Source organism: Triturus cristatus, chromosome 8, assembly GCF_964204655.1.
Source record: "Triturus cristatus chromosome 8, aTriCri1.1, whole genome shotgun sequence".
In the NCBI taxonomy this organism is placed as follows: Eukaryota; Metazoa; Chordata; class Amphibia; order Caudata; family Salamandridae; genus Triturus; species Triturus cristatus.
Window position 1 is genome coordinate 696,497,338 of NC_140591.1, and position 15,597 is coordinate 696,512,934.

The 15,597-nt window shown below is 44.7% G+C and overlaps 1 protein-coding gene across 6 annotated transcripts in view; it reads left to right on the forward strand.

Moving 5' to 3' along the window:
- The window catches only part of FARP1 (FERM, ARH/RhoGEF and pleckstrin domain protein 1), a 581,296-nt gene that overhangs the window by 248,542 nt on the left and 317,157 nt on the right, over positions 1-15,597 (forward strand). For all 6 annotated transcript variants that reach the window (XM_085622106.1, XM_085622108.1, XM_085622109.1 and 3 more), the window contains exon 3: positions 6,292-6,396. In XM_085622106.1, coding sequence (XP_085478232.1) covers positions 6,292-6,396 — 105 coding nt within the window. The remainder of the gene's footprint in view (positions 1-6,291; positions 6,397-15,597) is intronic.

The following is a 15,597-nucleotide window of genomic DNA, read 5'->3' on the forward strand; positions in this document are numbered from 1 at the left end:
CAGATTAATATAGGCCTATTTGGTCCTCTTTAGTAGGGCTCTGTTAGCTCTGGTACATTGTTGTGAGACCTTGCCTAATGGTGCCCATGACAGGCATAAACTGGCTGTGTTTCCTCTTAGTAGTGGGCATTTTTTTTTTTTAATGCAAAAGGCACATCAACATACACAGCACTGCGCCTACAAACCGGGGGCCGGCTACCATGAGACATATATTAACCCAACCGCACAGGTTATCCCACATCCCGGGGGGAATAGTGGGCATTTTTGACATGTAATCATTCTACATGGGTGTGAAACAGAATATTTTGGGTGTGGCAATAATATATTTGTGTTCTTTATGACAGTGACAAGCTGCTATTTGCCGATCAATCTTGTTTTTTTGCTAAAAATGAAAGCTATTTGGTTACAAAGGGCTATTTACAGACAATAACAAAGTTTCAAACAAGAGAAGAGAGTTTATTTACCCTAAATGGTGATGTTTTCTGGGCGGAATTATTTTTAAAACTAAGCAAGTCAGTTTTGAGGTAAAAATTGGTTTCAGGAAAATAAAACCTTGTATTTGTTGCCAAAACCTGTTTATTTTAAAAAACCAGCAAGCTGAGGTTTGTAAAAAAATTGCACTTCCATGGTATGTTTAAAGCTGATAGAGAAGTAATAATGAATGCAGAACTCATTAAATTTATAGATTGTGTGATCACTTTGCTGTTATTGCATTAAAATGTTTAATAGTCTATGTGTAGTGCCTTATCACTACTGCTGTCGGAGCCTCTGGGGTTTAGTGTAACCTGTGGGATGTCTGTTCCCTACACTTGCAGGATGTCTTCAGTCTAAGCTCTAGCTCAGTGCTGTCCAACATAGGCCTAAGAGGGGCAAATCCATGCCAGAAATTCAGGATACCCAGGTGATAAATTTACATCTAACTGAAAATCATTGCCTTAATTGATATTGGGAAAATCAGGCATGCGTCTTCCTGAACTTGCATTGAACAACACTGTTTCTTCCTGTGCATGAACCAGTGAGATCTTTCGAACCTTAGGGATATTTCTGCTGTCTAGGCCTGAGATTAAGGTCTGTGTAACATTTTATTTTTGGATTGAGAATCTACTTGGAATGGGCAGGATGAGAAACTGAAAGGCTGTGACAAGTAGAAGCAAATGAAGATGCGATCTACAGCGAGAAAAAGATATTGGACTATGTCAAATTACATGCCTTGATTATTTGAACTGTAATTTAACCAATTTTGGTCAGTTCTGTTGAAAAATGCATCGTTATGCAATCGTGTTTTAAACTTTCCTCAGGGGCTGTTGAAGGATGACTCTTAGCCCCACCCCAACAACCGGGCAGAAGCTCAGACTTTTTAAATATGTCTTGTAAAGCCCATGCCATTTATGTCCGTTTAGCTGAAAATTATGCTGTAAAATGCCAAGATTTACGTCCATTTTTTTGTGTTTGGTGGTTGTAGGGGTGGGGGGTGGAGTAAGTCTGTGAACTACCTCGAATTCCCCGGGGAGAAGTCTGGCTTTCTTCCTTTGCTAGCTTGCTGACATTTGGGGTGGCTCTTACCAGCAATGGCTCCTCCGCTAAGGCATCGCAAAAAGGTAAAATATAATGATAATAACACAATGTTATCATTTTATTTTTCTGTACTGAGGCAGTTTTGTTAACCGGGCGGGGCATGGCTTGGCCAATGTCACAACCAGCAGGTTGGAAAAGTGATTGGTGCACTTAAGTGCACATGACGGTTTGGTCGGCCAAGCAGACATGCCCAATTAGCATTTCTTCACCCGGCTGTATTGCACAGCCGGGTGGAGAACATGCAGAGGCTCCCACTCCCTGGCTGAGCACCGAACCAGGCCTCTCAGACCATTCACAACACTGCTGTCTTGCTGGTGACAGCAGTATCGTGATTGACTTAGGGGAGTCTGGAAGCATGTGTGCGTCCGTGCGTCAACAGAAGAGGACGGAGGAGAGGCGGCAGCCAGGTTGGTGACATTTTTATTTTTTTTCTTCCCCCCTCACCCTGCCCTACCCATACCCTTTTGTGGCGGCCGCCACTGGTTATTGCCCCTTTCCTCTTTGAAAGTTCACCATCTGCCGTAGTTGGAATTTCTCACTGCACTAGCAAGATTAGGTTGTTGCATGCCCATATTACAGATATGCTACTGCTGAGCCAATACTGGGAAAAGGGCAGAAGTCGCTGCAGAGCCTAAGACCCAGAGTTCAGTGCCATCGAGTTGGCCATGGGAAGCATCAGGGACGACTCCGCTTCCCCTGTTAAGTCTGTTGAATTTCAGCTTTCCTTCCTCCCTCGCTTTGCCTTTGAGAAAAGATTAGATGATTATTGGGGGAGGGGGCGCTTTTTAAAATATATAGGAGACAGCTTGTGAAATGTGTGTATACATGTTCCAAAAAGCGTTTTTTTGTTTTTAAATATTTATGTAGGCTGAGCCAGGGTTGCAACCTTTCTCAGAGAAAAATACCAGGCATTTGTTTATGCTTTCATATTCTGAAAGGGCCAAGAGCTGGTTCTTGAATAAGATTTTGTGTCAAATTCTCCGTATTCTTTATTTAGCACAGCAGTTTTTCCCCATTTTGATTTGATAATCCTTTAGGAATAGTTTAGACAATTCTAAAGTACTTTTGAGTGATATATTCTTGTGTTTGCTGCTGTAATTTTACCTTAAAAGCTGAGAAATAGCTATTGTTGATAAAATTCCCATTAATTTTCCTGACCATGATTTAGAAGTACAAGCTATGCCAGCCAGTAAAGTACTTGCTAGGTAGCTAACGCAAGCTGAGTGACTTGTCCAGATTTGGCGGCCTCTTTTTGCTGGATTCGCAGGGAAATTGGAAACTTAAAAATTTGTTGAGTGACACCATTAAAAAATAGTGTTAAATAGATTGCGTTCTATGTGAACGCTTTGAAAAATGGCTATATATGGAAAAATTACGTATAACGGTGTGTAAAATTTCGAAATTGCGTAATGTGAATTTTCCTACAGGCAAAATTTAGGAATTTTGCCAGCATAAATAAAATATTCCCCTCTGCTGCTTTTTTCGAGAAAACAGACGGTAGTTACCGGGACAAAAGTTGGAGCCCCTAGATAAAATTAAAAGATCGCACTCGCATCCTCCGGTGAAAGCGTAGTGTGGCAGCATTAGTGTGTTTGTGAGTCTTGAGTCATGCCCTTATTAAAAAATAAAAGCACCACTGTGACTAGCCCAGACATTCCCAACAAATGACCTAAAATGTCTCAATCGCAGACACAGGTCAGTTTGAGGAGAGGCAACATTAATCCCTCCCATAACTTTATCATTAATACATATGTAGCATGTTTCTGTTTTGAGTGAAGGGCTTGAGGCACTGTTGCTGCTTTTATCACTCCTTGCCATAGCACTAACATTCAAGTTAATGCGGAAGTGAATTACTTACACAGTAGGAGACCTGTGATTTTTAGTTTGTAATGCTGCCACTCATCCAAGATTCAAGGAGGGCAGTTCTTTTTAGCAGTGTTTGCGATGATTTAGTATGTTTTAAAGTCACAAACCTGCTGGTTGAGTTGCACATCACATTGCTAGCATAAGCTTTGAAAAGGCTCAGACTTTCTTCAAATGGATGGTGCTTTAGGAATCTGTTGCAAGGTAGGGTGACTAGATTTTGAAAAACAAAGCCAGGGACAGTCCACTAACCTAGAGGTAGGACTGCAATTTTGCATAGACAGAGGGACACAGAGTGACTTAATTGAAAGGTGCTCATCAACTTGGAAAATGCAGATAATGAGACATAAAGGCCAGCTAAATGCAACATCTACATATAGTGCCATTTCCGTTAAATACATTACTTTCTGTGATGGGCAGCTTATAAGGCTTTGAGGGACAGCTGACTGAAGGGAGGTCTGTTCCCTGGGGGTATTTGGGAAAATCAGGCGCAGTCTAGACGACTGAGCTCGTTGGGCTACATCCTTTAAAGAATGTAGCCTCAGGGATATATATTGCGCCATTATGGGCTGCCACCCACCAATTTATTGGTAGGTACACACCATGGCAGCCCTTGTAGAGCAGCAATTTTTTATAATTTTAGCACTTGAAGGCAGAGTGGTTAAGTTAGCCCAGCGTGCTTGCAGGTGAGCGTTTGCCCCAATTTTGCCTTACTGCGTATCTGGGTGTTAAACATGCAGGACGAAAGGGTTTGCTTGAATCTACTTGCGGTCTGGAGTTTGGTCGCGCGGGCGGTGAGAAGTTGCGCATTTCAGATGCATGTGATTTTAGAGTCTGACATCAGCTTGTTGTCCCCATCCCAATCTTGCTCTGCAGAGCTCAAGTGTGTCCTTCATTGCTTATTATTTGTACGCAATTCAGTTAGGTCAGCAGTCTTGTTTGTCTGTAACATTTATAAAATGTAATGTTTTGTGTTCTTGATGTTTCTAGAGAGGATGGATTCACAATTGTATACAAATTGAAGGCCACTTCCTTATGCCGAACAGAGGTGTTGCTTATATTTTGAATATAGTATTGTTTTCTGCGCAAAGCATATTACAGCGTATTCTTTTGGTTTAGAGCAAGAATTACGTACCGTGTGATGTGTTTTTTATTTTACTATTAGGTTGGGAGTTGTAACTTTCTTTGTCTTACCACAGTTAATGTACAGTTTCTTAACACAAGTGTATATAAATTCGCCATTGGGAGACGAGTCCAGATTTTCCCTTGCTTCCCTATAAGGCAGACTTCCTGTCAAAGCTTTTATTATTTAGCACTTAGAATTAGTTTGAAAGTTCTTGCACTAGCCCTGCTAGGGAGCAGACTCCATGCTGGTCTGTTTATCGCACTGTACTTAAAATAATTTTCAGGTCCTTTTCTGCTTTACTGAGCAGTCCATATAACAAATGCTCATTGATTCTTCTCTGCCTCATGACCAGTTTGGATATTGATTAGATTAGTGCTTAGTTTCTGCTGTGCTGATATTTTACAATATGAATATTTTTAAATGATTGACTAACCAGAATTGTTTTTTTAATAAACCTTAATGGTTTGCATCTTGAAATCAAACCCTGTGTATGGATTATGGAGTGTGAATTTTCTTGTGTGAATCTCCAATGTGGGTTTCTCTGGGTGATACTGTAACTTGTGTTTAGAGCCCCTATCCTCAAAGACTCGCACATAGCCCCGATCCAAAAGCCAGCCCTTTTGATGTTGAAAAGCGCCGATAAAGACAGGCTGCTCACATGGAAATACTAATCTTCATGGTAACATATTGTGGCGTGCAACTCTTCTACTATGGCCAAATGACTGTTACCAACTTAATGACTAAAATTACTCTGCACGGGCACCATTTCTTAGATCTCCACTTGTCAGTGATTTATAGATTTAATTAATTTTAAATCTCCTGACTGTGACCTCTTTGCAGTTTCAATTGCAGACACATTTTGCCTTTGGTTCATTATTTTGTGTGCGTCTGGGGTCTGAATGAAACATAAGGTTTAGGATCAGCAGTAGATCGGAAAAGTGGGGTAGAGAAAGAAAGAAGTATGAGGTCAATCAATACTAGGCAGCCTTTATATTTGGCAACCCCAACAGTCAGCAGCAGGTTCCTAAGAAAATCTTTGGGCACCTGAACTTACATATTTTCCATGTTAAACCTTGCGTAGCACTTTCAATTTTGGAGGCCATGGTGAAGACCTACATTTAAAAGTTGGTGGTGGATCACTGCTGGTCACCCTTATGCACCTGAGTTCCTTACAACCACTGCACTTGTTCCATCACAGTCTCCTTCCTCACTCAGGGGTTTGCTCATTCAACAAGGTGGATGTAGCTTGGTCAGTTTCATAAGGGATTATGCCAGTCTGGTAGAATGAATACCAGGCTTGGCATAATAGCAGCTCCCATTAGTGAAACATCATCATCATCTGATAAACGTAATGACCCTCTCCATCACTCCAAAAAGTGTAGAAAGGTCCCAGGAATGGAACTTGCTGGGGTATAAGAATGGAAGGGTTTTATTTTGGCTTGTGAGTCTCCTTTATTAACAGAGGAAACCAACAAGAGAACAGTTTGTACGTAGACTTGTGTTTCAGTTATTGTAATTCATAACTTTACCATACTTTTCGTACCAAATGTTATATGGTTTTTCCAGTAATTGGCTAGCTTTACGAGACTTGTCTTGCCTTGCTCTTTCAGAATGATATACATTAGATATATATATTCTTTCTGGTTAAAAACTGTTCACAATTCTAGTGTGGTGCATTTGCATCAGTGGCACTTTGTAGAGTAACCTGCTTTCTTTGCCTCCTACAGCACCGAGCGCCGGGCAAGGTTCTTCTGGATGCTGTTTGTGACCATCTGAACCTGGTTGAAGGAGATTATTTTGGACTTGAATTCCTGGATCACAGAAAGATCATGGTAAGTGAATAGACATTTTCAAAAATACGTGCATCATCGGTTCTGGCTTTAATAACCCCTTTTATTTTTTTTGCAGTTTTTGTATAGGTTATGCAAAAAATAATTCTTGGAAGGATCAAAGAAATCTTATTACATACCGGGTCCGGTGTCTGAAAGGCTTATTGCTAAAAGAAAGAATTAATAGTATGTGGATCGCAGTGAGACAACTAACCCTCCCCTCCTCCCAAGCATCTATGAAGAAAAAGTCACATTTATATCCTAACTTACACAAGTTTCTAGTAGTAGTTGTCACGTGAGACAGTTCTCACAAAGAATGCACGTAGGGCAGTGGCGGCTGGTGACATTTGAAAGTGGTGCGATGTAAAATGATTGGCATACTGCACCCGAGCGAGTGTAGCGAGTGAGCCCAAACAACCTAAGGGGGGTGCGGGGGCGTTCTCCTCCTGAGAAATATTTGAAAAAAGAGTGGACAAATGGTGCATTTTCAAGCAAATTTGAGAAAGCAGGAAGGTTAATAAAGCAATTGTGAAAGTGCAGTTATTACATTAATAAAGAGATGTCATATAACATAGGTAGCTGCTTATTCAAGCTTGCTTTCACCCCATAGTCCAGCAGGGTCTTGATACAAGACAGATAAGAGAAAAAGCAGTATGGTCCTCGACCAGGAAGACACTCATATTTCGTTGATAAAAGATTGGTCAAATTGAAAACCTGAAATGCAATACGCAATCCAACAATTTGCAAGTACATCTCATCTATGTTCCACAAGCCATGTTTTACCCATGATTGGAATTGTGAATCACCAAATAAACTGAGCCACTGCAATCCAAAGCAACCAAAACTGTGGCTCAAGGTTACATATTGGCAGAAACAGTATAAAACAGTAACACAGTCTAAATAACTATGAAAGTGACACATAAATATTGACCATTCAACTCAAACTCAGAAATTCCAGATCCAATTCACTGCCAAAGCAGGCCTCCCACGTTTCATTTCATGTGGGTGAAGTGCAGTCTACAATGCATGACTTGCCAAAGCAAATTAACATTCTCTCATATTAAAAAAATTCCTGTAGCAGACAAAATTTTAAGTTGCCCCAAAGCGGGACAAGATTTTACATTCCAACATTCAATGGTCTGTTCCAGTGTCTGATTATAGTAGAGATAACTGTGTACGTATGCTCATACCTATATCTGTCTTATTTCCTATGTCCCTCTTTTTCTCTCTCTAGCTCAACATACTCATTATACCCTCTCTCTTTCTGTCACACTGTCTCATTCAGGTTCTGCTTAGCTCCATCTCTTTGTTTCACCCCCCCCCTCTCTCGTTCTCTCTAACAATCTATTGCTTCTCTCTCTCTCACACACACTCACTCACACTCACTCACACTCACTCACTCACTCACTCACTCACTCACTCACTCACTCACTCTCTCACTCTCTCACTCTCTCACTCTCTCACTCTCTCACTCTCTCACTCTCTCCTCTCTGTCATTCTGGCTCTTCATCTTTCTTTCAATTTCGCTTCATCTCTCTTGCTTTATTTATCAATCTATTCTCTCTCTTATCAGTTACATCCAGGTTAGTTCCATTACACACCAGGCATGACATTTTGGTTTACAGGTGCGTTCTGTATCTCTTTTCTCTTTGCTTTCCATTGACTTTATCTCCAAGTATCTGTTTTCTCTCTTTCTAGGCCTATATCCCTTTCTGTCGTTTTATCTCTATCTACATCCATATTTTTTTGGGTCTGTCTTTCTCTTCTTTGCACCCTCTTTCACTCTCTGTGTCTGTCACTTGATTTCTCTCTACGGTCTCTAGCAACCAACAAGAGACAGCACAAGAGACATGGCAGCGCAACGAGAGAAAGGGCAGCACAACAAAGGAAAGGAAAGGAGAGCACAACACGAAGCAATGCAGCACAACAAGACTGGGCAGCCCAACATGAGAAAGTGCAGCACAACAAGAGACAGGGAAGTGCCATAGGGGAAGGCTAGTCCAGCAGGCAGGACAGATTAGTAAGAGACCGGGAAGTGCAAAGACAGGGCAGACCAACAAGATTGGTGACAGTCTAACAGCCAGTTCAGAGATGCAAGAAGCAGAGCAGTGTAAGAGGCAGGACAGCGTAACAACAGACATGGCAGTACAACAGACAGAGTAGCACAACAACAGACAGGGAAGTGCAGCAGGCAGGGCAGAGCAACAAACAGGGTAATGCATGGCACACGAGGAGACCGATCAGCAGAACCAGAGAGCAGACAGTGCAACAGCCAGTGCAACGCAAGACCTCACAGGGCCGGGTAACGCAAAGGCAGTGTGACATGCAGGGTTGTGCACAACAACACAGTGCAGCAGAAACACAGAGGCCAGCGCAACAGACTAGATATTTCAACAGACATGACACCACAACAACGCACTTGATAGCGCAGCAACTGACAGTTCAGGGCAACAAGCAGGGGGCGCAACAATATATAGAGCAGAGCAGCATACAGAATTAAATGTTCCCACAGCTGGAAGTCCCAAGAGGTGATGTTACCAGTGTGTTTAGGACCACCTCAAAGGTCCACTACAGAGCTGAGTTTCCTCTGATGTCAGTAATATTGGCAAGTGGACGAAGGGACCTTTGCCAAATGCTAGACCGGTGGGAGGAGATTTTGTACAATCTCAAGTGATATTTGTTAAATGCACGAAAGCAAATACTCTTTTAATAAGAAGAGGAGCCTTTCAGTCCTTCCTAAATTACAGTGGCGAAGTCAAGAGGCCTATTTGTAGGATACTATTCCAGAGGAGTTAACTGCTGGAGATTTTACTTCCAGGTCCTCCGTCATTCGCAATTTTCAAGATTGTGTCGCAAATGATTGCCTCTTGATGTAGGCAACAACAAGGCTCGTGACACCCGTTACATAGTTGGGCAGAGTTCCACCTGGCAGCGCTACCCTCAGTGCTGTATACACTACTCATTTTGAAATCTCAAGTGGAAACAGTGTATACTGCAAGCAAGACACTACCACCCCCTCACACACACAGGACAGCAGGGCATGCCCCTTTTGAACAAAGGTTCATCCCTTTCACTGCTGGCTCCACAATTTGAATTAGTACTAGGAAAATCAGCAGAAGTGCACACACAGTCTAAACAAACACAACCTAAAGGTAGACAAGGAATTTGCGCTAACATCTCTTACCCATCGTCCTAGTGGAGAACAGGAGTGATTAGTCTTTAGGGATATTTGCTTAAAGTAAAACAAGCGAACTGGTGCTGTACATAAAGGGGTGGATGGTTGCCTATCCGAATAGATCATTTGGGGGAAGGAGTATGGTGTGACTGCAGTTGCGGCCAGCAAGACGGGCGGGTGGGGGGACGGTCACGGGAGTGTTGCGCGGGGGACGGCGACAGTAATTAAAATAAATAAAACTTACCTTCCTCTGTTCCTTCTCTACCCTCCGAATCGGATCATGCGCCGCCTCAGCATGGGGGAGAGGCAACACTGAGTCCTGGAGATACAGTGATACCGCAATCAGGTGTCTCGACTCTTGACCACTCTAGCAGGCTCCTATACAAGAACCTGCTTGTGGCTGCAGAGGGACAGCGGGGCAGTTCAGAGCTGTGTGGCGCTGCGTGGGTGTATACCGGTCTCTCGTGTAGTAGCGAAAGCGAAGAGACAACTGGGAGTGGCACTGGGCTTGTATGTGGCACGATGGCAAAAGGCTGCAGTCCCCCGGCATCGCACGGAAGCGGCCGGTGTTTCAGTTTGAAATGCACCAAGCTGCGCGGTGGAGTCTCAGCCAATCCAGGCACTGCAGTAGCAGCGCCAGGATTGGCTAGAGCAGCGTTACTCCCCGCCCATTTTGAGACCCGGGTGCTGCTGCATGAAGCACCCTCGGGTCCCTTGCCAAACAGTCGCTCTCCTAAGGGGAAAGGTAGCAGTGTGCGCATGTTCGGGCTGATCCTAAAAATGACCAGCCCAAAAATGGGCATGCGCACTACTATTGCTGCTGCAGCCGCGCTGTCAGTGACAGTCTGTTACTCAAGCTGCCGCAGCCCCACCCCCTTCAGCGCCTTCCAATTGCCTCGGGGCCGGGCGTGTCCCGGTAGTGTTTAATTTCAGCGCGACTGGCAGTCTTGCTGAAATTAAACGCTACCGGACTGGTCAGACTGCAAGACTTCTACTGTGGCACGAATTAAATTTTAGGCGTGACGGTGCTGTCCATGTGGCTTAGTGGGGCAACGCCCCAACGGATGCACCGCCACTGATGTAGGGGCCTAGCTCGAGTAACAGAAATGAAAGCAGTTTGTCTGAGTAATCTACTTCTTTATTTCGTGCCTCGATAGCAGGTACGCGAGGAGCCTCAATGTCATAGGCTCTTCCTGTGGGCAGTGTTAGCCTGAGCAGGAAAACATGGCCGAAGCGGGTTGCAGGTACACTACTGCAGACAAAGTCATGGAAAGTTGTTTACTCAAGGTTCCTTCATTTAGGGTATGTTAGAGAAAGTGGTGCAACATTTACATGGATATCAACTTTCCAAAACGTTATAGTTAGCGAAAGTGACATCATGCACACTTTGACACCAGTGGCATCATAGGGTTGACTCTTCGTCGCATATAGGGGCACGGAAATTATGCAGCCGTAGAGGACCTAATTATGTGCGAAAGTTGCCATTATTATGTTGCAAGCAAAGGCAGATTAAGCAGCAGAATGCAGCGCATTCTGGGACAGTATTATTTTGCTGTTTTGTCATTTTAATTCATTATTTTTTGTGTAGTATTTCTTTATTAATGAATGATAAGCATATACAACATGAGGAATCATCATCCTTCCAACAGATATAATAGCCGAATATAACAGTAATTTAGCGGCTCATACATCCCAATAACAAAGGATAGTGGATTTATGAGATAGGATTTAATTCATTATTAGTATTTGAGCAAAAGTGTCGCGTCATTAGCGCCAGTTAAACATTGGAATTCTGCAATTAGCTGCTGACATATCACCAGTTAATCTTTGAATAAAAGTACTACGTGGTGCTGCGCAGTGACTGAACTTCTGCAGTCACTTTGATCTATTTGTACAAGATCAATGTTTTGGTTGAAATCTGCTAATTATGCAGCAGATGCTGGATCATGTGCAAATGCAATAAATTCTTACTTTTGCATAAATGACAACTTCAGAATGACATAATTATAGTGGCCCTGTTCTTAAGTTAGAGTGTAGCCTTAGGACAGGGACAGCTAATGGGTTATAACGACCAGAGTTGAAGTTCCTAAACTTTTGACTTTCGTGCAGCCCCTCTCAATCACCATCTGACGCCAGGGACCCAGGCCTAAGCAATGTCTATGAATTGAACTACAAAATAATACACACAAAATACAGAAACCAGTGTACATCCGATGTACAAATTATACAATATTTTATTTAATTCACTAACGAAAAATCGAAGTTTTATTGAAAATGTGTTTTTATTTCTAAAAGACGTACCAGTGTTTTAATTGAGGCCATCAATCAACCATGCCAGATTCTCATTCCTTTACTTGCACTACTGCTACAAATTAAAACTAAGGATACCAACTTAATTTTAAGCCCCCAATTGCAAACTCCATCAGATTTATTGAGTAAGAGTGTTTTACAATTCCAAATTTTGCATTTTGATTTGTGTGTGTGTATATATTATTTATCTTTGACCCTCTGATTAGGCGAATCCCACGTTAAGCACCACTGAACTAGGGTGTTAAAGGATATGGGCAGGCTGAAACCAGAAATAATAAATTTAGGATTAGCTCTTAGTTGAGAGCGCCCCTGTCCCCAAAAGGGTGACCAGATAATATTACATCGCACTGACACTTCTCTTGAGATCCCATCTGGTCATGGTCCTTGAGGGTGCGTGCCAACTTCCCCCATTTTCCTCTCCCACCTTTTCCACTTCTCTCTTCTTCTTTGCTACTCATCTTTTTCCTCTTTCTCTCCCTATTCCCTCCTCTTTCCCCCTTCTCTCGTCCTCCCACTCCCGAAGTGTGGATGCGAGTATGGACTCCGTTTGCTTTTCCTCTATTCCTTTTTTTTTTGTCATGTCCATTTTTCTGGCCCCCCCAGCTGACCATTCTGTGTACAGATGCGGAACCTTGTGTCCTCCTCGATATTGTCCTTTATTGTACTTAAAGGGCCCCTGCCTCGTGGGAACACCACATGCCATGTACCTAGCGTTCTGTTTCATCTTGCACTGTGTTTTCGTACAGTATTACTGTTTCACATATGGTACCTTATGTTCCCCGTCCCCCCTTTTCTCATACACTGTTTTGTTTTGATCTTCCAATAAAGAATTGTGAAACAAACAAAAAAAGTCATATTGTCCTAGTTTAAATTTTAATGTGTGGAATGTACTTTTGTTACTTGTTTGATGCACTAGCCATCCTAAAAATGGTTTAAAACAGCTTTACGTGACAATGATGGGAGGAGGAGCCTAGCGCGCAACCAAGATGTCCGCGTAGGCACAGGGCTCCCGAGGGCCTCCACAACTTCCCACGTCTATCCTGAATTTATCCTGATTCTCTCGACGGGCTTCTACGGGCGAACCTACGTGGAGGTGATATCTGTGGTCCAAATTCGAATCGGACATCGGGAACCGGAATAGCATCGATTCCAAGTTGGCGGCCTACTCCGGACCTTGCCCCGGACTCGAGTTGGCATGGTGCCCGGGCAGAAAGTGAACAACAACGGCATGCGGGACTTGGACCAGTGCGCACCCCCTACTTTCACTTTCGGTTTCGCGTCTCCTCGCTGAAACTGAGGGGCCTTGGACTGCCAGCACAGATTTATAGTGGGACGACTGGGTATCCTGCCTGTTCTTGGATACTAGCCTGGACTACCTTTCGGGATCACCGAGGCTCCCTGGATTGGCTCTCCGGGGATTGCTCATCGTGTTGGTGGCCGACACCCTTGGTGACCCTCAGACAATGGCGGCTAGATTGGACGGAGATAAGCAAAAATCCAAGACGACTGGGCGGGGAGCTCATACTCAAGCTAACAACATGGATCGCTATACCCAGTCGAGAGGTTCCCCTGGTGGCCCGCATAAGTCACCGGAGAGACTCAAGGATGGCCCGGGATCGTCGACGGAGTTAACATTGCAGGACGTCATGGGTGCCATCGATGGGATGAAAGTGGCGGTCGGCCAGCAATTCGATACATTGGCCCATAAATTGGACGCGGTTTTGAGCGACGTTAAACTAGTCAGGGCGGACCTTTCACAAACAAATGAAAAGGTCAAATCCTTGGGTCTGACGACGTCGAGTCTGGTAACGGACGTGTCCGACCTGCAAGCCGAGGTCCGTAATCTGCGGACGTCCACTGCTTTGTCTGTCCGTCGACTGGAGGATTTTGAAAGGTTGGGGGGGAGGGGGGGAGTTGGGGAATGTTTGAATGTTCTACAAGGCAACGTCACGCCATACGATTGGTGGTCGGGTTCGTGTTCTCTGGGGGGGGGAGGGTTGTGCGCTGGGATGGGATGGGGGGTAGGGGATTGAGAGTACTCTCGTGGAATGTGAATGGCTTGGGGGATAGGATTAAACGCGGAGTTGTGCTGCAGTTTTTGAAACGGCTGTCGCCAGATATTGTCTTTCTGCAGGAAACGCATCTAATTGGGAATTCTTGCCATGCTATGAATAGGAGGGGATATCGTCTCGTTGCGCACTCTGGTTTCACTTCTGGCTCACGCGGGGTGGGCATCCTGCTTAGAGCCTCTCTCCCGTTGGAGGTGGACGATGTGATCCATGATGATAGAGGGCGGTATGCTGCACTTGTAGGCCGATGGGAGGGCAGAACCATCTCGCTCGTTTCTGTTTATGTCCCACCAGGATTACAGACCGTAACTTTCGCTGATTTGGGGCGAATGGTCCTGGGACTCCCGGGGGGGGGTTCTGGTGGTGGGGGGGGATTTTAACTCTGTCGTATCTGGCGGGGCGGATCGTCACCCTCCCAGGGATCTCCCGGGGGCACAGGCCTGGCTGAGGGAGTTTATAGATACCCTTGGACTGATAGACTGCTGGAGACTAATGCACCCGGGGCAGGCGCAATACACCTTTCACTCGGGAGCCCATGGGAGTTTGTCAAGACTTGATTATGTCCTTATGCCGGCGGCCCAAGCTGTGATGATTAGAGAAGTAAGACATCTGGCCCGGGGTATTTCCGATCACTCCCCACTACTGTTGCACATTGAGATCACCCACGGGGCTGAGGGGAGGGTGGCACCGATAAACCCCTGGTACCTGCGTGATCCTAAAATCCGGGCCGACCTGGTCAAGTCTATTGAGCGCTATTTCACTGAAAACGTGGGGTCAGTATCCTCTGCTGTCTCGTTATGGGAAGCCTTCCAAACAGTGCTCCGTGGGCAGGCTCTTTCTCTCATTTCCCACTCCAAGAAAAGCAAGACTGAGGAGGTGGTTCGCCTTGAAAACGACATAGCCAAGTTGGAGGGGGACCTGGAACTGGGTGTTACGAAAGATACGTTGCATGTTCTCAGGCTTAAACAGCTTGACTATAGAGCGTTGGTTACTGACGCAGCCAAAGCGATGAGTAGAGAGCAACAGGGGCGCTTATACGATGTGGGGGACAAGGCTGGTAAATTGATTGCATGGTTGGACAAGAAGGAGAGAGCGAGTCGAGTGGTGCCGGTTATTGAGAGAGCGGATGGCGTGCGTGTGACTGACCCTGTGGAAATTGTTGAATTTTTTGCGACTTATTTCCGTGACGTATATTCTCCAGTCTCGAATGGTCTTGAGGATGACTCTCATCTGTTGCTGAGAGATATAGTGTTGCCGTCTTTGTCAGAGGCGGATAGGGCACTGATGGATGCGACGTTGTCGCCCGACGAGATTGCTTTGGCCATTCGCTCGATCGCTTCTGGCAAGGCCATGGGTCCCAACGGCCTTCCCATTGAACTGTATAAACTGCGCCCAGACAAGATGGCGCCTCATCTCTGCGACATGTTTCTTGAGGCACGTGACGTGGGCTCCCTCCCCTATGATCAGCGTCTCGCTACCATAGTCGTGATTCACAAGGAGGGGAAGCCGCGGGATCAGTGTATTTCTTACAGGCCCATCTCTTTATTAAATGCTGAGCCTAAAATTCTTGCTAAGGTTTTAGCTAACCGTCTGGTTGGGGTCGTCGGCGACTTGATCCATCCGGACCAGTCCGGTTTCATACCCCACCGT